At 42.6% G+C, this 23,174-nt stretch overlaps 1 protein-coding gene across 1 annotated transcript; it reads left to right on the top strand.

Annotated features, from left to right (window-relative positions):
• Positions 1-9,010: 9,010 nt before the first annotated feature.
• On the top strand, positions 9,011-20,128 carry FIS1 (fission, mitochondrial 1). The gene is made up of 5 exons (XM_033923135.1): positions 9,011-9,156; positions 17,609-17,741; positions 18,000-18,076; positions 19,231-19,336; positions 19,474-20,128. The coding sequence occupies exons 1-5, from the start codon at positions 9,112-9,114 to the stop codon at positions 19,566-19,568; spliced, it is 456 nt and encodes a 151-aa protein (XP_033779026.1). The 5' UTR covers positions 9,011-9,111; the 3' UTR covers positions 19,569-20,128.
• Positions 20,129-23,174: the final 3,046 nt, after the last annotated feature.

Raw genomic sequence — 23,174 nt, 5'->3', positions numbered from 1 at the left:
TGAAGTTTTCACCCAATTATCAAAATAGGCTAATTATCTGACTATGGTTACAGGAGCATTAATAACACATTGCCTTATTTTGGTTTTCACTCATTAGATTCTTGGATCCAAAAAAATTTTGGACAATAATATTGATTAAGTAACAAAAAATTATTTTGTAGTTTATGCTTTATTCATTATATCTTTTTCAATAATCTGTACAAGAAGGTGTTCTTGATAATATTGTTTAAACTTAAATTTAAAAAAATAAAAAAGCAAAGTTCCAAAATGTTCTTAATTGCCTTCACTGACTGAATCACAGTCCAGCAATAGCCCACACCAGTACTTGAACCTGGTTCCCAGAGTGTGTTTCACTGGGGGAAAAGTTGTGAGTTTGTGTGATGGTACATTTGAATTAATAAGCCCACAATTCCACCACAATATAGCACAAAACTCCCCAACTTCCACTTTATATTGTCAAAAAGAAAAAAAACCACCTTTATATGTTCTCACACAGTCCTCCTTATAAACCACTTTCAGGGGAAAAAGAAACCCAATCTTCCAAATATGTAGCAAAATAAATTATTTCCAGAGCAAAAAGAGAGGTAGCTAGTAGCTTTTCACTTACCTCTGTTCTCTTCATTAATGTCCATGGCCTGAAAACTCCTAGCTGCTCAGGTCAGAGCCCATATCCACCTCCATAGGCTGGCCCACCTGGTCATCTGAGGTCTGGTACTCCTCTTCAGCTTCCTCTGGGCTCAGATAGCTTTGAATTAGCAATGGACCTCAGCCCTGAGATGTCCTTGTCCTGCTCCCAATATCTCCTCTAGCCAGTTTACCTTTGTATTTAAAAGCTGACTGCCATGCCCCAAACTTCCAGGTAAAGGGAATATTCTCAGTGAGCACTCTTACACCCCCTGGTGGAAAGTGGAAGGGTATGTGCACTTGACTGGCAGCATACCTGTGCTCTTGCTCCCCCTAGACCAGGGGTGTCAAAGTCCCTCCTCGAGGGCCACAATCCAGTCAGGTTTTCAGGATTTCCCCAATGAATATGCATGAGATCTATTTGCATGCTCTGCTTTCATTGTATGCTAATAGATCTCATGCATATTCATTGGGAAAATCCTGAAAACCCGACTATAGGGCCTAGATCAGGGCTGCCCAAGTCCGGTCCTCGAGATCTACTGGCAGGCCAGGTTTTCAGGATATCTACAATGAATATACATGAGAGAGATTTGCCTGCACTGCCTTCTTGGTATGCAAATATCTCTCATGCATGTTCATTGTGGATATCCTGAAAACCTGGCCTGCCAGTAGATCTTGAGGACCGGACTTCGGCAGCCCTGGCCTAGAGGATCTAAGAGAAATGCCTCAGATTTAGGAGAATATGTCTTTCTTTATGGAGACTGATTTGACTCTGCATTAGAGAATGACACAGGGACCATTTACTGCAGTAAACCATGGTCACCGCAGTAAATCTGAAGTAATGGGAACATTTTCAACTGGTTTACCACAGGAATGGGGACAAGACCTTTCAACGCCCCATGGAAGCGGTGAAAAGTCTTGATCCTGTGGTAAAAAAATTACGCCATGTCAGACTCGGCATCTCCTCTTGGGCCTATTTTACCTTCAGAAGCCAGCCATGCCACGATGAAGACAGAAGGAACCCAAAACCAAAGCCTGAGACCAATGTGTTTGAAGAATAAAATTACCAGACAACAAAAGGTAGAAAAAAATGAATTTCTTTTATATTTTGTGATTAGAATATTTCAGATCTGCTAGAGCTGGTATTAGACATAACTGGGAACCGCAAAGCTGAGGCTGTGCTTCTTTAGCTTTTAGCTGGCTTAGGGCTCTCTCTCTGACCAGAGGGCAGTTGCCCTAGTTGCTCTCCCCTAACACTGTTCCTGCCATGTGTGACTAAAGTATTCTGTTAGATTGATTTTTCTATGTAGCATTCTGTAGTAATTTGGTTTGTTCAGTTTTCACAGTAGTGAAGGGGATATTTGTGAAAGGGAGAGGAGATGGGTTTTGTTGATCCTTGCTCTGTATTATTTGTGTTTATAAAATGACAATTGTACAGAATAGTCTTTTTTTATACTTTAATAAAATAAGTTCAATATAAAAGCATAACCATTCTAGGCTTGTGCGGGTGGAATCTGACAGTTTGCAGGGCAGGGGCAGGAACGGTGATAAATTTTTCCCCCATGTCATTCTCTACTCTGCATCACAGAATTCTACAGACTCAGTGACCTGATAGCAGGCACAGTTGGTCTACCACATATCCTCCCCCTTAAATGCCTGCTGGTCACACTCTTTTAATCTTGACAGGGTATCAGCATTATTATGTAGCTTACCGGACCTATGGACAACCTTGAAGTGGAAGGTTTGCAAGGCTACATGCCATCTCTTTAACCTGGCATTATTATTAGTAACACCTTTGAATTCTATGGCCCCATTGTTCTCCCCAGAAATTTTTTCCAGCCGGGTGGGGTGGGACGGGGAAATTTGGTGGTGGGGAAAATTAAATGTGCACTATTTTAATTAATTATTTTCCAATGCTCAATATGACTTCCTTTAAGGTTTGACACTTAGGCAGTATTCCAGTAGCATTTAAGCCACCCTTGAAAAAAGTAATGCAGATCCTCTTCCAAATAACTACTGGCCAGTATCAAACCTTCCATTTCTTTCAAAACTACCCTACTTGAGAGTGGTATTCAACCAACTTCAAACTCATGTTTGGCTCCCAATCCAGGAAAGAATACAATTTAAATTCTATTGTATACTATTTAAAACTATAAATGAAGACAACCCAATCTACCTAAACGACCGCCTCATCCAAACCATATCTACCAGGCATAGAAAAACACAAACCCCCATTCACCTACCCACCAATCAAAGAAGTAAAACGGAAAAAATTATACGACGGCCTACTGGCCACTCAAGCAGCAAAAATAGACAACCAAATCTCCAACCTATTGACAACAACCCCAGACTACAAGATGTTCAGAAAGGAAATAAAAACTATACTCTTCAAGAAATCTCTTAATAAAGCTTAATACCATGACTACCTCCTCTTACCATCCCCTCCCTAACCCCAGATCCTACTTGGAAACCATCTCTGATCTAACGTTGTAACCCTTCATCTATAACTCTTTTTTTTTTTTTTTTTCTTGAAAATTTATTGAAGATTTTCAAAAATACAGAAATAAAAAATAAACAAAACATATAACTCTTTTTGTAATCCGCTTTGAACCGAAAGGTAATGGCGGAATAGAAATCTGTAATGTAATGTAATGTTGAATCTAATGCACAGAGACAGTAGTTCCTGCCTTAGGGCTTCTTATACAAAGCTGCGATAGCAATTCTGCCACAGCGAATGCACTGAAGCCAATAGGAATTGAATGGACTTTGGTGCATTTGCCATGGGAGAATTGCTACTATAGCTTTGTAAAAGGGGCCCTTACTGAGTGAACTCCATAGTCACCTAGACCAGTGTTTCTCAACTTCTTCAAGCCAAGTACCCCCTAAGTCTAACAAATACCAACCAAGTACCCCAGCCCAAGCTCCGCCCCTGACCCCACCCCCATTATAATAGTGCTTGTAATGCGATTTCTTCCATTCATTTTTCATGTACACACAATATAATCTTATTAATTCATAACGGTAACTACAAAATTTAAAAAAACACAAAGCACACTGTATGCAGAGAAAATATTAATTATCATTTATATTTGTTTTATTTTTCAAAGAGGTCAAGGCAGATGCCTTTAAAATATGCAATGTCACCTCAGTAACAACTATAGAAGAATAGACAGCAGATTATAAATTTTCAAAACTTACGTCGTTCTCCTTTTGATATTCTTCCTAGTTACCATCCTCGGCAGAATTCGGCTCCCCACGCTAAAAATTGCTATTGCAGTTTCGTAGAACAGGGGGTAAGTAATCATATATCACAACAGAAGATCCAGACACACAAAGTATGACAAAATATGCAAATAAGTCAAGTGAAGAAAGTATCAAAAAGTACAAACCATATGATGAATAGAAGGTGAAATGCGATGTGGCTATATAGTGAGTGCAAGTCAATACAGAAAACACCCACAAATACATAGCAAAATAAAATAAAAATCAACCTGTAGGTAAATCGTGAGCGAGAAAATAAACATACAATTTAAATAAGCTGAAACTGATGGGGAAAATATATGTATAATAGTAATGTAGTAATATCGCCATCTCGTGGAAATAGTAAAAAAAACAATGAATGTGAATAGGCTGCAAAGTAAAAGATACTGTATTTCAAATACAATGGCGCCATCTGGTGGAAGCCATCACAAAGGACAATGAACGGACTGTAAGTGAAAAACAGATGTCAAATAAATAAATGTTTAAAACAGTTGTAATATGTAATGTTTAAATGTTTAAAAAAGGCAATATAATAAATATCATCATTCACACCATAATAGTGAAGGGTATTAAGCTGATAACTGAGTCTCTTATCTTCCCTATATAAAATATTATGGATGTTGCCTGGTCGCCATTCATGCTTTAAAGGCGAGGCTTACTATTGCCCATACGAGAAACAGGAATCTATGTGAGATCTTGATGCCAACTATTTTACCTGGCTCAGACACTCAGCTACCTGCACACACTTGCCAACGAGCTTGCGGTTGCTGCTCTGTCTGCAAACATGTGGTATGCATTGATTCCTTCACAGATCTACATACTAATAAAGGTTTCAATATACATCATTCATCCGATTGCAATGCCTATCAAGTTGTTTACATCATAATTTGTCCATGTGATAAACTATTCTATCCAAACTGCTATTGCAGTTTTTAGCACGGGGAGCCAGTCCATTCATTGCCTTTTTATTGTTTCCACTAGGAGGCGCCATTACCACATTACTGTATTTAGGCTATCTTTTGCTTTGCAGTCCATTCACATTCATTGTCTTTTTTTACTGTTTCCATCAGATGGCGCCATTGTATTTGAAATATCTTTTACTTTGCAGCTCATTCACAGTCTTTTTTTCTTTTACTGTTTCCACTAGATGGCGCCATTGTATTTGAAATATTGTATCTTTCAATGAAGAGTATTCAGGCGTCCATCTTGCTTGCTGCTTGGACACGCCCCCCTGAAATACTGTATCTTTTACTTTGCAGTCCATTCACATTCATTGTCTTTTTTTACTGTTTCCACCAGATGGCAATATTACTATTTTTTTTTTCCTTGAAAATTTATTGAAAGTTTTACAAAATACAAATGCAAAAGGGAAAATGGTACACAAGAAAAATACAATAGTCAAAATAAACTGATACTGCTGGAAAAAAAATGTTATGTATAACAGATAGTAAATTACTATTTACTATCTGTTATACATAACATTTTTTTTCCAGCAGTATCAGTTTATTTTAATTTTTTACTTTCTCGCCCACGATTTATCCACAAGCTGAATTTTTTTATTTTGCTATGTATTATGTGGGTGTTTACTGTGGGTGTTTACTGTATTGACTTGCACTCACTATATATCCACATAGCTTTTCTTGCTATTTAGACATCACATTTTAGCATCTCCTGTTCATCATATGATTTGTTCTTTTCGGTTTTCGCTATTTACTCCTGTTTTGGCATACGTTGTATTTTCTGGCCCTTCATTTGTGATAGACGTCACTTTGGGCACCTTTTATCAAGCTACGTTACAGGTTTTTAATGCGGCCCAACACAGTAAATTCTCCAGTGCTCATAGAATTCATGTGAGCAGCGAAGCACTTACCTCGCTGGCCCGCACTAAAAACCTCTGCACTGCTTACACCTCACCGTCGCCTCCTTAGGGATCTTCTCGCAGAGCTAGCACTTGATCGTTTTAAAGGTGAGACACTGACTAGATGCTAGGGAGAACACTGGGCCCTTAGAAACATAGAACATAGAAAATGACGGCAGAAAAGGGTCACGGCCCATCCAGTCTGCCCACATCAAGACCAAGATTGGCATGTGGGATCTCTTCATGGAGGTAGTTAGGGGGGTGGGCCATTAGTGTGGGCAGACTAGATGGGCCGTGGCCCTTTTCTGCCGTCATATTCTATGTTTCTATCTACCTTCATGAAGAGATCCGACATGCCAATCCCATCTTTTCTTAAAATCTGGCACGCTGCTGGCCTCAATTACCTGTTGTGGAAGATTATTCCAGTGATCAACCACCCTTTCGGTGAAGAAATATTTTCTGGTATTGCCATGAAATTTCCCACCCTTGATTTTCCACGGATGCCCTCTTGTCGCCGTGGGTCCTTTAAGAAAAAAGAGATCTTCTTCCACCTCGATACGACCTGTGACATATTTGAACGTCTCGATCATGTCTCCCCTCTCTCTGCGTTCTTCGAGTGAGTATAGTTGCAACTTATCTAGCCGTTCCTCATACGGGAGATCCTTGAGTCCTGAAACCATTCTGGTGGCCATTCGCTGAACCGACTCAACTCTCCACACATTCTTTTGATAATGCGGCCTCCAGAATTGCACACAGTATTCCAGATGGGGTCTCACCATGGATCTGTACAATGGCATAATAACCTGGGGCTTATGGCTGATGAAACTTCTACGGATACAACCCATGATTTGCCTAGCCCTGGAGGAAGCTTTCTCCACTTGAATGACCCTTCTTCACTAATGGTGGGCCTGGGGCAGTGTCTTCAAAGTCTTCCGGCTAGTGTAGGACTAAGGGCTCCTGCCTGGTCGACCTATCAAGGACATCACTCTCTAAGACCCCTACTCTTGCTTTTAAACCCAACATCATTTCACACACGTTCTTTAACTCTCTCTCCCAACTGTTCCATTTATTGCTGCACCTTCTTTACTTCTTTCTGAACTTGTCCAACGGCACAAGCAATATCCTTAATATTTTCATTGGAATCCTGCTTCACATGGTGTTCTATTTGTTGTACTTGGTCCTTAAGGGACTATATTTCCTTCTGGTATTGCTATAAATTCTCTTTTAAGGTGACCTAAAGCACCCGTTCCTTATCCCCATGGGCCTTTTACATCTGGATCTCAATGCTTCATTCCATTTCCTGCACAGCCTGTTGTCACTGTTGTTTCTGCCCCCCCGACTTTGCTCCATTTCCTTCTTAAAGGCTTCAACCTGCCGCTGAAGTTTGGCAAAGCACTGTTCTACCGCCCCTTCTTTAGCAGCCAATGTTTCTTGGCCACTATTGTTTGTCGTTACCGGGACTGAATGGCTTCTTCCATCATGGGAGGGGTGTCAGAAGAACCAAATCCTCTCAGTCCTCTCTGTGTCAGCAGCAAATGAGTCCAACGCTCCAGCCCTAGGGTTCCAGATCCTTTCACAGATCACCCTTCTTAACCTGGTCACCCTTCTTAACCTGGTAATTGGTTTCTGCACTATTAAGTAATAGCACTGCTACATTGCCTCTATAATCAGGATCAACAACCCCCACCCCAACATCAATATGATGTTGCAATGCCAGATCCAAGAAGGAAGCTATTCTTAAATAGGATTCTGGTGGAGGAGATAACTGGAGGTCCGTGGGCACTACTGCCCTTCCCTTAGCTTTGACTACACATTCTTGGGCAACATAGAGGTCAAACCCTGCAGCACTGGTAGGATTAACACCTGGTCCTTGTAACCACTGTGCCAGGGTCCTAGTCTGGTCGCCCATAGCCTGCACCAGCTCCTCATGTTGGTGTCTAGTGGCTTCCTGGTTGGTGCTCCCGATTGTTTCTCAGGATCACTTTCAAATCCTCTGACTGCTTCTGCCTTTCCTTAGCTAACAAGGCTAATAGCTACTGGCCATCCATGATGAACCTGAAATAAACAGTGGGAAAAAAGAAAAACCAAGCGTGGCTTCTTTGGCAATAGGGCCTGTCCCAGCCTTGGATAACTCCCCACCAAACTATCTAAGTCCCCCTTATCCTCACCAGTTTCTACTGGGTATGCTTACCCGACATACTGGTGAGTCTGCACACTTAGGAGGGATAGCTAGCTTGAATATTGATTCTCTGCTGGGCTTAATCCGGTCTCCACCACTAGGTTCTGCTCCAGGCTCCCAGGATACCGGTGAACCAGGACACCCAGGGTGCGAAGATGGACTGCCATCACCACCATCACCTTGGTGGAGGTCCTGGATGCCATCGCCAACCCAAAAGGCATTGTACATACGGGATCGTGGCAGAGGGAACGTGCTGTGGAGCCTGCTAGGTTTGCTACAGCTGGCCAGCAATCCTAGGCAGGTTGCTTAGAAGATGAGACCGGGATGGAGGAAGGGAAGGAACAGCGGGCCATATCTTGTGCCAAATTTGGTCTGCGGGCCTGAGTTTGACACCCCTGATCTATGTGGTTTTCTTTCAAAAACAAAGCTGGCAAGTATAGAAAATAACTTTAAAATCAAATCGGGAAAAATCCAAGCCTAGGAAAATTAGAGACCCCTCAAAAATGACTATTTTAAGGTTTTTTAGGGGTGGGGGTATGGCATGCAGGGAAACCACCCAAAACACCCTTTTTAAGACCCCCCCCCCCCCCCAAAAAAAAAAAAATCACTGATTCAGGCTGTCAGAGAACCATGTGCTGATTGGAAAAAAATGCAGAGCAGGAGATCATCTGCTTCAAATAGCTAGAAAGCTTTCTGACTGCCCCCCCGGCCGGACACAGTGTGGTTCTGGCCACCATTCAGCCTGCCCTCTATCCACTGCAAGCTGGCAAGGGAACAGTCCCTGAGCCCCCATCTGATGTGCAAGCTGTCCAGGGGAAGCCCCAGAAGCAGACTTTTGCAAGGGGTTGCATCCCCCGCAGGGAATCTCCGCAGCACGAGAGCAAAAAGCACGAATGACACCAAATGAAGCACGAGCAGAGAAGGATTCCTGGGGGGGGGGGGGCAGTCCTGTGAGGTCAAAGGGCGAGGGCGTATGGGAAAATAGAGCGGGATTGTACAAGAATTTGTGATTATGCATGCAAATTGATCTCATGCATATTCATTGGGGACCACCGGGCTAGCCCTGAGGGACAGAGAGGCATCTTCATTAGGCCCATTGGCACGCGCTGACTTCCGTCGCGGGCAGCAGACGTCACACGCTCGGGCTCCCGGGAAGTGACGCTCCGGAAGGGGCGGGGCCAGGCCGAAGATGGAGGCTGTGCTGAGCGAGGTGGTGGCTGTGGAGGATCTGCTGGTAAATGTCGGGCTTTGCTTGATGCGGTCCTTAGGGGGGGGGGGGAGGAGGAGGGCGGGGTTGCACCCCAACCGATGACCTCCGTAGCAGGCCAGCCCTAATGAATATGCAAATCTCTCATGCATATTCATTAGGGCCGGCCTTCTCCTTTCTAATCCCACCCAACCAGCTCCATCCAGGGCTGTGGCTTAGTCCACTCTTTGCATTCAGAGCTGGAGACGACCCTAACTTTGCTGGATTGTGTCTCTCCCTGTCCCTTTCCCAATAGTGCAGCCCGGCTGTCGAGTATTGACAGCACTAGAGGGAGGGTCAGCTGCTGATTATGAGGGTGGACAAGCACATGGTCTGCACTAGACTGTGCAATGATGCAGCCCAGGTGGAGGGAGAGGAAGGAATCATTGTTATACTGCGTGCTTCGGTCCAGTCGGGTTTTCAGGATTTCCCCAATCAATATGCATTGAAAGCAGTGCATGCACACAGATCTCATGCATATTCATTGGGGAAATCCTGAAAACCCGACTGGACTTTGAGACCCCTGTTATACTGCGTGCTTCGTCTAGAACAGGGGTCTCAAGTCCAGTCGGGTTTTCAGGATTTCCCCAATCAATATGTATTGAAAGCAGCGCATGCACACAGATCTCATGCATATTCATTGGGGAAATCCTGAAAACCCGACTGGACTTTGAGACCCCTGTTATACTGCGTGCTTCGTCTAGAACAGGGGTCTCAAGTCCAGTCGGGTTTTCAGGATTTCCCCAATGAATATGTATTGAAAGCAGTGCATGCACACAGATCTCATGCATATTCATTGGGGAAATCCTGAAAACCCGACTGGATTGTGGCCCTCAAGGAGGGACTTTGAGACCCCTGTTATACTGCGTGCTTCGTCTAGAACAGGGGTCTCAAAGTCCAGTTGGGTTTTCAGGATTTCCCCAATCAATAAGTATTGAAAGCAGCGCATGCACACAGATCTCATGCATATTCATTGGGGAAATCCTGAAAACCCGACTGGACTTTGAGACCCCTGTTATACTGCGTGCTTCATCTAGAACAGGGGTCTCAAAGTCCAGTTGGGTTTTCAGGATTTCCCCAATCAATATGTATTGAAAGCAGCGCATGCACACAGATCTCATGCATATTCATTGGGGAAATCCTGAAAACCCGACTGGACTTTGAGACCCCTGTTATACTGCGTGCTTCGTCTAGAACAGGGGTCTCAAGTCCAGTCGGGTTTTCAGGAATTCCCCAATGAATATGTATTGAAAGCAGTGCATGCACACAGATCTCATGCATATTCATTGGGGAAATCCTGAAAACCCGACTGGATTGTGGCCCTCAAGGAGGGACTTTGAGACCCCTGTTATACTGCGTGCTTCGTCTAGAACAGGGGTCTCAAAGTCCAGTTGGGTTTTCAGGATTTCCCCAATCAATAAGTATTGAAAGCAGCGCATGCACACAGATCTCATGCATATTCATTGGGGAAATCCTGAAAACCCGACTGGACTTTGAGACCCCTGTTATACTGCGTGCTTCGTCTAGAACAGGGGTCTCAAGTCCAGTCGGGTTTTCAGGATTTCCCCAATGAATATGTATTGAAAGCAGTGCATGCACACAGATCTCATGCATATTGATTGGGGAAATCCTGAAAACCCGACTGGATTGCGGCCCTCAAGGAGGGACTTTGAGACCCCTGTTATACTGCGTGCTTCGTCTAGAACAGGGCTCTCAAAGTCCAGTTGGGTTTTCAGGATTTCCCCAATCAATATGTATTGAAAGCAGCGCATCCATATTCATTGGGGAAATCCTGAAAACCCGACTAGACTTTGAGACCCCTGGTCTAAAAGCACTTTGCTTCTTCTCTTTTGTAACAAAGCTAGAAGTTTTACTGCTTATTAGCTTACATAATTCTGTCAATAAATGATGGCTATAGATAAGGCTAACTGAGCTGATGCTTAAGTGCACTCCATTCCTGAACCTGTCTCACGAGCACTTTTGTAGGGAGTTTCATTAGCATTCTTTTGCTCTGCCTCCCATCCTTCTGGGCTGTTCTCTGTTGTCTCTCTATGAGCGAGATGGTAGGAGCCTGTGTTTTTTGGTACTGTAGAGGATCCTACTCTTGGGATAGCTCTGACTGTGGAAGAGTGCAGACTGCTTTGCAGTACACCCACTTGGACAGCCTGCACTAACAGTTTGGGGGCTCAAGAACCGTTCCATTGGGAGCAAGACTCGCCCCAGGTTTGTCCACAGTGAGCTTGAGTGCAGACTGAGTGGCTCCTTGGTGGTTTTTCCAGAACATAAGAAGTGCCATCTCCGGAACAGACCCTAGGTCCATCAAGTCTGGCGATCCGCACACGTGGAGGCCCCGCCAGGTGTACCCTGGCATAGTGTTAGTCCCCAACTGCTTTCCTTCTCTCATTTGCATGTCCAAGGTCCGGTGGGGGTTGAGGTCTCCAGCCAGTTTGTTGGGCTGAAGAGGCAGTCTGAAAACACAAGCAGTCCAGATTCCAGTCTTGTTGATGCAGTATAAAGAGCAAAATCAGACTCTCAAACCAAAACATATTACATTGCTTTCTGTTCAAAAGAATTTCCAACTGGCTTCTTACAGGCTCCTACTGACTCATTAGGATGTTTACCACACCACAGCCTGTCCATTAGCCACAGCTCTGTTCAGTTCAAAGAAACTCTCCAAAAGAAATATAGCACCAAAAGGTAAGTCTTCATATACAGCAGTCAGCAGCTCAGCCATGCTACCGTTGCAGAGAAGCTCTTGGTCATCGCTGCTTGCAAGCATTTTTAATTAGCTACTGCAGCCTGCTAGCAAACGTCTTTCACTGGAGGAAAACAAAGAGTTGTTCTAAAGCAAGTTTGGACATTATTTTGAGAGACTCTTAAGCTGTGCAAACTTCATAGCAGCAAAACAGTTCTAGCCATAATCATTAATTACAGCAAGCTTACAAACTCACATTTGCACCAGTTAATGTCCATTGCCTCTTCCCCCCCACTGGAGCTAAATCCTGCTTCCTGGAAGTCCATACACTCAGTCAGTTCAGGTTAAAGAGTTTCAACCTCCATCTCACAGACATCCAGCTCTGAAGAGAGACGCCCTCTCTCTTTCACTGTCCTCCCTCTCTCAGCAGCAGGTTGGCTTTTAGCATGCTCCAAACAACGCTCTCTCAGCTGGACATGGGGGAAGGGGGCTAGCTCTCTGGCTGATTTTCTGACCCTTTCCTAACGGAGTAGGGGGTATAATTATGCTTTACGTTCCTATCCACATTAGATCCCCTTTTACAGGGAGACAGAGCCTGAGTGCGATGACTACTGCTGGATGAGTCAGCATAATGCTGGGGAAGAAATACAGCATAGCTTATCACACTGACCTGGTCAGCTCTCCGGCATTGGGGCTGTCTGTATTCCTAACCCCTAGTGGAAGAAAGCTTCTGGAGTCAGAGGGTTTGTTACAAGGAGCATCCGTGTTTCACATGCTGGGAGTAGACAGTTGCACGGGGACAGAAATCCCACCCATCCCTGCCAGGATCCTCTCCTTCCCCACCCGTCCCCGTCAGGATCCTCTCCATCCCCACCCATCCCCGCAAGAAATTACCTCCATCCCCGCCCGTCCCCATAAAAAGCAGCAATTACTTCTGATAGGATCATCAATTCCATAGTTTCTTTTGTGTTTGCGCTGCTGTTTTCCGGTGACGGGACTAAATCGCGCGAGACAATGGCGCGCCGAAAACTGAGCGCAAGGTTGACGGCGCGCCGAAGAAAAGCACTATTTTAAAGGGCTCCGACGGAGGGTATGGGGGGGAACCCCCCCCACTTTACTTAAGACATTGCGCTGCCATTGGGGGGGTTTGGGGGGTTGTAACCCCCCACATTATACTTAAAACTGAACTTTTTCCCTAAAAAACAGGCAAAAAGTTCGGTTTCAAGTATAATGAGGGGGGTTACAACCCCCCAAACCCCTCACAACGCCAGCGCGATGTCTGTTAAGTAAAATGGGGGGGTTCCCCACCAACACCCCCCGTCGGAACCCTTTAAAATAGTGCTTTTCTTCGGCGCGCCGTCAACCTTGCACTCAGTTGTCTATGAATCCTTTATATTTTGCAAAGTACAGGGAACATGCATTACAGTTTTTCTAGTGTTGCACTGTATGCAGAGTCTGGCTACTTGGAGGTTCAGTTTACTTTTTCACCCAGACGACCACCTAGTATAGAATGAGATGGCTTTCAAGGTCAATTTGCAAAATTTTGTCTTATGTTACACAACGGTTGTAGTAGAGAGAGTTTATGTTGCTATCAATGATTTGCCACCAGAGTTTGTATGCTGAATTCTAAAGTGAGTCTACTCAGGGGCAGCCCTATAATTAGACCACTTGAGGCAAAGACCTCGGATGGCCCTCTTCAGGGAGTGGCATTTCACCATAAGCAGAAGGCAATGAAAATGGTTGGAACTTGCACCAAAAGACGTACATGAAGAGACTGGAAAACCTAAATGTTTACTCTAGAGGCGAGGAGGTACAGGAGATGTGATACAGACATTTATATTCTTGAAAGATATTAATACAGAAGCAAATCTTTTCCAGAGAAGGGAAAATGTTAAAACTAGAGGGCATTAATTGAAGTTACAGGGTGGTAATACGACTTAGGAGTAATGTTAGGAAATTTTTTTTCATGAAGAAGGGTGGTTGATGTCTGGAATGCCCTCCTGAGGTGGTGGAGATGAAAACAGTGACAGAATTTTTTAAAAAAAGCATATGATGAACACAGAAAATCTCTAATTAGAAAATGAATGGTATAAAATGAAGATGTAATAGATCGGGGGGGGGAGGGGGTAGAGCAGGAGGGAAAGTGAGATGGGACAGGAAGATGCCAGATCATGAGGGGGAGAGGGGCAGAAGATGCTGGGTTACAAAAATGGAGGGAGGGGATATACTGGAAATTTTGGAATCAAGGGAAAGACTTAGGGGATGACAAAGAGATGAATGAGAGGAGGATAGTAAGTACAGAGGCGTAGATGAAAGATAAAAGGGAATAGGAGGCTGGGAAATGGGTAAGTAGATCAAAAGTAAAAAGAACAAGAGTGAAATTTGAGTGGACGGAGAGGCAGAAAAGTAGAAAAGACCAGTATATCAAAGACATTATTTATTCATTCAATTTTTATATACTGTTCTCCCAGAGGAGCTCAGAACAGTTTAATCTAGCCCAAAGTGGGCGAGCACTAAATTTTCTTCCCGCCTTGCCCCATGCCTCCTGCCCAAATGCAAAATATAAATACCTAGGTTGGTGGGCTTCCCAAAGCCCTCTTCCTCCAGTCCAGCAGCCAGAACTCTTCAAGCTCTGCAGTTGGTGACAGCTCAGGGCTAGAGAGCTTGGAGATTTCTGGCTGCCTTCAATCCTCACCAGCCACAGCAAGGGAGGTGGCTTAAACTTTGGTGGCCCTGGACCTAGTGCATATCAAGTTTCAAGTTTATTAAGTATTTGATTAATCGCTTACTCAAATATCTAAGCGCTGAACAAATCTTTCAATTTACAGATTAAAAACCAGATGAACACTGAACAAAACATTTTAAATTAACAACTAACAAAATAAACAGAAAAGGAAAACAAAGGGGAAGGCAGGGTAATGAAATACAATAATAATGATAGAAAGAAGGACGATTATGGAAAAAAAAAATAGGAGGGAAATAAAAGAAGTAGCCTTATGAAAATAAGCAAAAATAGGCTCGGACTCCTAAATATCATAAGCGTCTTTGAAAAGAAAGCTCTTAAGTTTACTTTTAAATTTATCTAAGTTCTTTTCTTCTCTGAGATAAATAGGGAGGGAGTTCCAAGTTTGAGGAGCTGTAACAGAGAAGACAGAGTGCCGCCGTGTATTAATAACTTTAAGTGAGGGCGTAACTAATAGATGTTGGTCAATAGATCTCAGTGATCTGATTAGGGTATAAAGGATCAATAACTTGTAGATGAAAGCTGGGGTTTTATATAACAGGGATTTGAAAGTAAGTAGATTTAGTTTATATTGAATTCGATGCGCTACTGGAAGCCAGTGAGCTTTCTTAAGAAGAGGAGTGACGTGATCAAATTTCCTTGCTTTCATTAGGAGTTTAATTGAGGTATTTTGAATGATCTGCAAACGTCTAATTTCTTTTTGAGCTATTCCCATAAGTAAAGCATTACAATAATCAATTTTTGAAATAACCAGGGAATGTATTAGTATATTAAGAGACTTTGGGCATAGAAATTTGGATAGTGAACGAATTTGGTGGAGTCTGTAAAAGGAAGATTTAACAATATTACTAATATGATTATGGTAAGTCAGTTTTTCATCGAAGACCACCCCTAAGATTTTGATATTACTTATTAGTTGCAAGGCGGTACCTTTAATCGAAATTGGAAAAGAAACTTTAGAACTATCTTTCCAAGGGAAAAACATGATGTTTGATTTATTAACATTGAGGGCTAATCTGTTTGTGTCGAGCCACTGATGAATCTCCTCAAGTTTCCTGTTAATTTCTAATGTTTCTGTGGGGTCAAGTGGATGCAAAAGCTGAATATCAACTGCATAAGCATAAGCGGTAAAGCCAATATATTGGCAGAGGGTCATAAGTGGTGCAAGAAAAATATTAAACAAAAGTGGTGAAAGAATGGACCCCGTGGAATACCATATGTTACTGAAAAACTTTCTCAAGTTGAGTTATTGAAGGATACATTTGAAGTGCGATTTTCAAAATAAGATTTAAACCAGAGGAGAACCTGATCTGTAATGCCAATGGACTGTAATCTATCTATCTGGTTTTATTTCTCCAGTGTTGTAATACCTGATTAGTTAAATAGCACTGGGAATCCTAAGAAATTAGTGTTCCTTTTGTTCTGTATTGGTAAAAGTCTGTGTTTTGTGTGTAAAGTTGTCATTTAAAGTTTTTATGTGGGGATATTGTGGGGAGGGGGAGAGTGCAGAGAGGAGGACCCCCACGTCTAAAACCAGACCTGGGCTGAGGCAACGCTGTGAATAGGCTGCTTTTGGCCAGCTCTACCAGGGCCTTCCCTCTGCCGTGTCATAGGAGGTGATGCGGCAGAGAGAAGGCCCTAGCAGGGCCCTCCAACCCCTCTCACAACTAGCAGACTCTCTTGCTTCAGTGGGTTAACGGCAGTGATTCTTACACACTGCCTACCGCTGACCCGTAAGTGTCTCCTCTGCAACATTGAGCTCACTTGAGGTTTGCAAGACTGATCTGGATTTCTTTCATCCATTCTTATCTCATTGCTAGAAGGTTTAGGATCCAACTCCATCTTCCCTATGACCTAAATTCTTCATTTCCTTCAGAAATTGCACAAACTTGTCGTCAACACAGTATTTTGTTTTCTGCTCATTTACAGTGTTTTCTCCTCCTGAAGCTAGGGAGTCCTGCTTATAAGGACTTGATGTTCTGTTTGTCCTCAGATAATCAAGTTTCTTAATCCGTTGCTGGTATTCCTTTCATACACTCCTACCTCCTAAAGAAGTTGTCTTTAATACAGCTACATAAAGAACTGAAGTGGTTTTGTGTGTCAGTCAGCATAGAAATTTCTGCACAGGTTGGAGGAAGTATTTCGGCCCAGGTGTTCATTGGATGACATCATTATCGAATGAGTCAGTGGAGCCCAGGCATCAGAGTATTTTTTGGGAAGGGTTACATAAATTTCAGACATGATGTGCCAAGTGTGTTGAACTGAGAACTTTACAGCCCCCACCCTTTGATTTCACCTTGATTCATGAGTTCTGATTGACGGCACTCTAGCTTTGACACGGCCATCTCGAGTCAAGCTGCTTCTGAATAAATTCCTTGGTTACCTTGTCATGGATCACACTTTTCTACTGTTAATTTTGTGCATAGTGGAGATGGCCCTAATTTCTCTATATTGACGTTCTTCTTAGCACCAGGGTTTCAAAGGAAGCTGAAAATGAGGCCTCCTGTCTTCTGCTTAGCAAGTGCTCATGTTTTCTTACTTGCTATCTGTACATAGGGCTGGGTTAGTTTAGTCTACCCAGTTTTGAGCTATTTCTCTTTTTACTGACCTCCGTGTCTGGCCCAAACACTCTTAAATTCTCAGGATGTTATATTCTTATCTGTGCTGGTAGGTGATTCTGGGTAGTCCCTTGTTTCTTGATTAAATATTTCTTTACATTGCCTCTTAGCTTCCTTTTTTTTTTTTTTTCTTTTCACTGTTTTTTTATCATGGATTCAGTTTCTCTTGACAGTTTGCAGTAGTGATTGCCAGGAATGTCTGGTTGAATGTTGTGGATTCATGAAGTTACCATACTATTGTTTACTTGTACTTTACTGTATTTGAATGTTATATTTTGTTTGGTAAACAATTCATTTGTTTGTCTGATATGGAACCAAAGTTCTTTTTGGATAATGTGGGATATAGAAGTTATATTTTGTCTCTCATTTACCCTTCTCTGGTAGAAATTTGAAAAGAAATACAACAGTGAACTTGGCAAAGGCATCGTTTCTAAGAGCACCCAGTTTGAGTATTCCTGGTGCCTGATACGCAGCAAGTACAGCGATGATATTCGAAAGGGAATCTTGCTTCTAGAAGGTAAGGGACACTCCCCTTTGAACAGTAGGGGGTGGGGTGGCCTGCTTGAGAAATGCTAGAATTGGGGTCCAATGAATAAGATGAAGGAAGAGAGTGTCTGATCTTGGGGCGAGAAAGTGAAAATGCCCAAGATCACACACGTGTTCAATGTACCAAGACTCAGAATGGCAATCTCTTAAAAATGTTATGATTCGTTTTTGTTGATATCATTTACAGAAAGGACTGACTTTATTCTTTTTATATCTGATATGATTTTAGAGTTGTTATCGAAAGGAAACAAAGAAGAACAAAGGGACTATGTCTTTTATCTGTCTGTGGCCAATTACAGGCTGAAGGTGAGTGCTACTTGTAGGTTGTATCATTGTTAATTACTTAGACATTATCCTCTTTTCTTATTGCTGTTGAAAATCACAACAGATGGGAATGTGATTCCAGATATTTTCTCCAGCATCTGGAGAGCCAAAGAAGTACTTGCTTTTGGCTACCCATTACTCCTGGCGGAATTCAGCACAGAATTCCCCAGGGACCCATAATTACCTGAGGTCTGTGCAGAAATTTTGGTGTCAAGTTGGCACTCCCTCTCTGCTGGTAGCGATTCAGTCTGCAAAATCTTTGGACAGCCTCCGTGGGTTCTGCTACATTCCCTGTACTGTGGTCCCACCCTCAATGATGTCACTTCCTCTTTCTGACCACAGTAGAGGAAAGTCTGCAGAGCTACGGCAAGCTGCCATTGACTGGAAATGACTGAGGTAGTGGACAATGGGGAAAGAATGAGTTGGCGGGGGGAGACAGGGGTCAGAGAGATGAGGGAACAGGTGGGAGAATGAGAGCTGACTTGGGAGATGATGGGAGAGTGAGAGAGGCATGGAGAATGCTTGATTGAGAGAGTGCATTGAGAAAGGTGCATTCTGCTAGACACACGGGCAATGCTTGAAAAGGGGTGACTGAGTGAGAGATGATGGATGCAGAGGAGTGGATATGGGCACAACAGATAGGGAGAAAATGTGAAATGGTCAGGTGATCCTGCGAAGACTATAGCAGAAAAAAATAAACTGCTCAGATAACAAAAAATAGATTTTTATTCTGAATTTATTGAAATATGTCTGCTTTCAGAAATGTTTTTCAACAACATAAAGGCAAAGTGAAAACCAACCAACCAGACTTCACAAAGGTGGGCTGCTAGAAGAAAGTCACTAACTGAGAAAAACTTGATGGCTCTTTGTTTTCTCTAGTATCATTTAATGAAAATACTTTATTGTACTGAAATTCTGGATAACAATTAGCAAACATATTGTTTAAATGTTGTGAAATAAACTTGTAGAATTTGCAAGTTTTGTGAGCAAAATTTGGATATTTTTGCACAAACATTTTGAATTTTTTTCATAGAATTCCACCAGGAGTAACCCATACAAGTTAGTGGCTGAACTAGGAAATTGTAACTTGGAGATTCTTCCTCAGGAAGACTCATTTCCTTATGTATTTCATGCAGGAGTATGAGAAAGCACTTAAGTATGTCCGGAATCTTCTAAAGACGGAACCAAAGAATACGCAGGCACTAGAACTGGAGAAGCTTATTGAAAAAGCCATGCAGAAAGGTAGATCTTAGTAATGTGCCATGTATTATAGGATTGATTATTATATTAAGCATTTTGTTTCCCAAAGACAGAATAGGATGTTAAAAAAGTCCTTGGTAAATCAAACCCCATTCTTCTCTTTCTTTCTGACCCTACAGATGGTCTCGTTGGCATGGCCATCATTGGTGGCATGGCGCTGGGAGTTGCTGGGCTTGCTGGTCTGATTGGACTGGCAGTTGCCAAATCGAAGTAAATGGGAACTGGCAACAAACCAAAGTTTTCTTGGTTCTGTGAGATGGGATTCAGTCTCGCTACATAGCTGAGGACATGAAGGAGGGGGAAAAACCTGCTGCTTTCTTTTGAAAACCTTTTTAACACTGCACATTCTGTAAGGGAGGGTAATGACTTTATTTTGTTATGTAACGTGCATAATAACCTAAACATATTTGCATAGAAATATTAAATCTGTGAATGTTCCATTAATTCGCATTAGTGATTTTATGGTGCCTGTAAACATTTTGAGGAAAACTTAATACTTGTGATAACATTTTTTGAACAAATATGGAAATTACCCAGTGATGTTTCTAGATAGGAGCGTTGGAGACAAGTTCTCCTCCTCAGAACTATGATGAAGAGCAACAAAAGGGACCTGCATGATTTGGAAAGTTTTAGCAGACTACTATCTTTAGGGAACTTTCATGTTGGTCCCAATAAAGGGGGTCAATGGACAACAGGGATTGCAAACTTTACACTTGTGTGTAACTAAAATGTTTCTAATTGGGATCCTTTATTATTAAAAGATATCTCTCTCTGTTCAGTGTATGGTTGTTGGTTACCTACATGCCCTGCAAGGGTATGTTGTATGGGCATGGTCTGACATATCTTGGAGGTGATATCTTTCCAGAATGATTTAGTGTGCTATAAAGCCATGCTTTGAGGTTGTATGGCTAGACAAAATGGAGCATCTTCTTAAATTCTCATTTTGGCATTAGAGGTTTTGAGATCAACCATTTTCTATTCCATTTTAATAATGAATGGAGATTTTAAGATGTGATGAACAAAGTATGGCATTACTACACATTGCTTCTCTGGAACTTATGGTCCCAGTGTCTACAAGAAAAGCCAAAATTACAAGTCCACAGATGAAATGGAGTCGTAGCTTATCCTGTCTATATAATCTGAAGCTTCTGGTTATCTTATCTTTTGGTTGGCACATACTAGCACATCTTTATGCTATTAATTTGTGATCTCTGGAGAGCAATTGCATACAAATTGTTATTTTAATAAATGTTTTATTGGTTTTCCAGCAACACGCAAAGATAACAATCGACCACACACGTTAGTTCTTCACAGCGGCCCCAAGAACAGCACACAACTCCCAGTGCTCTCCCAACCCCTAGCCAGATTACATATTCAACAAATACGTGCAGGCTGTAGGAGGCATATTGTCCCAAACAGGTGACCAAATCTGTAAGAAGCGCCTCTTTTCACATCCAATCTCTCCCTGTATAGTAAAGCATAGACCTCATTTTACCACTGCATCACTCTTGTCTCCAGTTTCTCAAAATACATTTCTGGGCCAGGAGAAACGACTTCTCAAACAATCAATTGGTGGCACTCCTCATGTCCAGAGATGTAAAATTACAAAATAACGATAGGCCAAAATATGCAACCAAAAAAGTTGTATGGTATCATAAGTCCAAAACATATGGTACAAAGATGCCTGTAGACAGTGGCACTTGAGGCAGTGTGAAGAGGTACCAATGCTCGCTGAGGAGCCATGCAAAGCCTCAAAAGTAACTTATATTGTAATTCTTAAAGGTTGAGGATCTGGTATAAGTTCTTAAATTACATAGTAACATAGTAAATGACGGCAGATAAAGACCTGAATGGTCCATCCAGTCTGCCCATTAGTTATACCCATTACAAATACATGATTAAATGAACTTGTCTCTTCTTTGATATTTCTGGATCATAGACTGTAAAATCCATCTGATATTATCTTAGGTTCCAAATGCTGAAGTTTCCATCCAAGCTCACTCCAGCCTATACAACTGTCCTGTTTGCAGGGTATCTACCATAATGTCTGGCCAGTAACAGCGTCATGTTCCAAGGGAGTTCCCATTGATGCCCTCCCCAGCCCATCCCACACATGGGACACAGACCGTGCAAGTCTGTCCAGTACCGGCCTTAGTTCTTTAATTTACATCCTTGGTTTTCTACTTAAAGATCCTCTATGCTTATCCCACGCTTTTTTAAATTCCATCACCCCCACTTCCCTTGAGAGGGCATTCCAAACATCTACCATCTTCTCTGTGAAAAATAATTTACTAACATTGCTCCTGAGTTTTCCTCCCTGCCACCTCAAACTATGCCCTCTAGTTTTACCATTTTCTCTTTGGAATACATTTGGTTCTATATTGATACCTTTCAAGTATTTAAATGTCTGTATCATATCTCCTCTCCTCCAGAGTATATATATTTAGGTCTTCCAGTCTCTTCTCATACTTATTTTGGTTCAAACCCCTTATCATTTTCATTGCCATAAGAACATAAGAATTGCCACGCTGGGTCAGATCCGTGATCCATCGTGCTCAGCAGTCCGCTCACACGGTGGCCCTCTGGTCAAAGACCAGCGCCCTAACTGAGTCTACCCCTACCTGTGTATGTTCCGGTTCAGCAGGAATTTGTCCAACTTTGTCTTGAATCCCTGGAGGGTGTTTTCCCCTATGACAGACTCCGGAAGAGCGTTCCAGTTTTCCACCACTCTCTGGGTGAAGAAAACTTCCTTACATTCTTACGGAATCTATTCCCTTTCAACTTTAGAGAGTGCCCCCTCATTCTCCCCACCTTGGAGAGGGTGAACAACCTGTCCTTATCTACTAAGTCTATCCCCTTCAGTACCTTGAATGTTTCGATCATGTCCCCTCTCAATCTCCTCTGCTCGAGGGAGAAGAGGCCCAGTTTCTCTAATCTTTCACTGTACGGCAGCTCCTCCAGCCCCTTAACCATCTTAGTTGCTCTTTTTTGGACTCTTTCGAGTAGTACCGTGTCCTTTATGTACGGTGACCAGTGCTGGACGCAGTACTCCAGGTGAGGACGCACCATGGCCCGGTACAGCGGCATGATAACCTTCTCCGATCTGTTCGTGATCCCCTTCTTTATCATTCCTAGCATTCTGTTCACCCTTTTTGCCACCGCTGCACATTGCATGGAAGGCTTCATCGACTTATCAATCAGAACTCCCAAGTCTCTTTTCTGGGAGGTCTCTCCAAGTACCGTCCCGGACATCCTGTATTCGTGCATGAGATTTTTATTACCGACATGCATCACTTTACACTTATCCTCGTTGAACCTCATCTGTCATGTCGATGCCCATTCCTCTGGACCGCTTCAAGTCTTATGTCCTTCACCAGATACGGTCTCCAAAATTGACCACAATACTCTCAAGTGCGGTCTCACCAATGACCTATATAGGGACATCAACACCTCCCTTCTGCTGGTTATTCCTCTTTCTATACAGCCTAGCATCCTTCTGACTACAGCCACTGCCTTACCACATTGTTTATATGCCTTTAGATCTTCAGACACAATCACCCCAAGGTCCCTCTCTCCATTGGTGCTTATCAGCCTCTCACCTTCCAGCACATATGGTTCCCTCAACTTTCTACCCCCTAAATGCATCACTCTGCACTTCTTTGCATTGAATTGTAGTTGCCAACCCATGTGGTGTGCCCCAAGGTTCTCCTCTGTCACCCACTTTGTTTAACATCTATATCTCTTCACTTGGATATCTACTGCAGAGTTTAAACTTGAAATTTTATATTTATGCTGATATCACTATCTTGATTCCTCTAAA

This window comes from Geotrypetes seraphini, chromosome 16 (assembly GCF_902459505.1).
Source record: "Geotrypetes seraphini chromosome 16, aGeoSer1.1, whole genome shotgun sequence".
Taxonomy (NCBI): domain Eukaryota; kingdom Metazoa; phylum Chordata; class Amphibia; order Gymnophiona; family Dermophiidae; genus Geotrypetes; species Geotrypetes seraphini.
The sequence above is the reverse complement of the archived record's forward strand: the minus strand, read 5'-3'. Positions and strand labels throughout refer to the sequence as shown.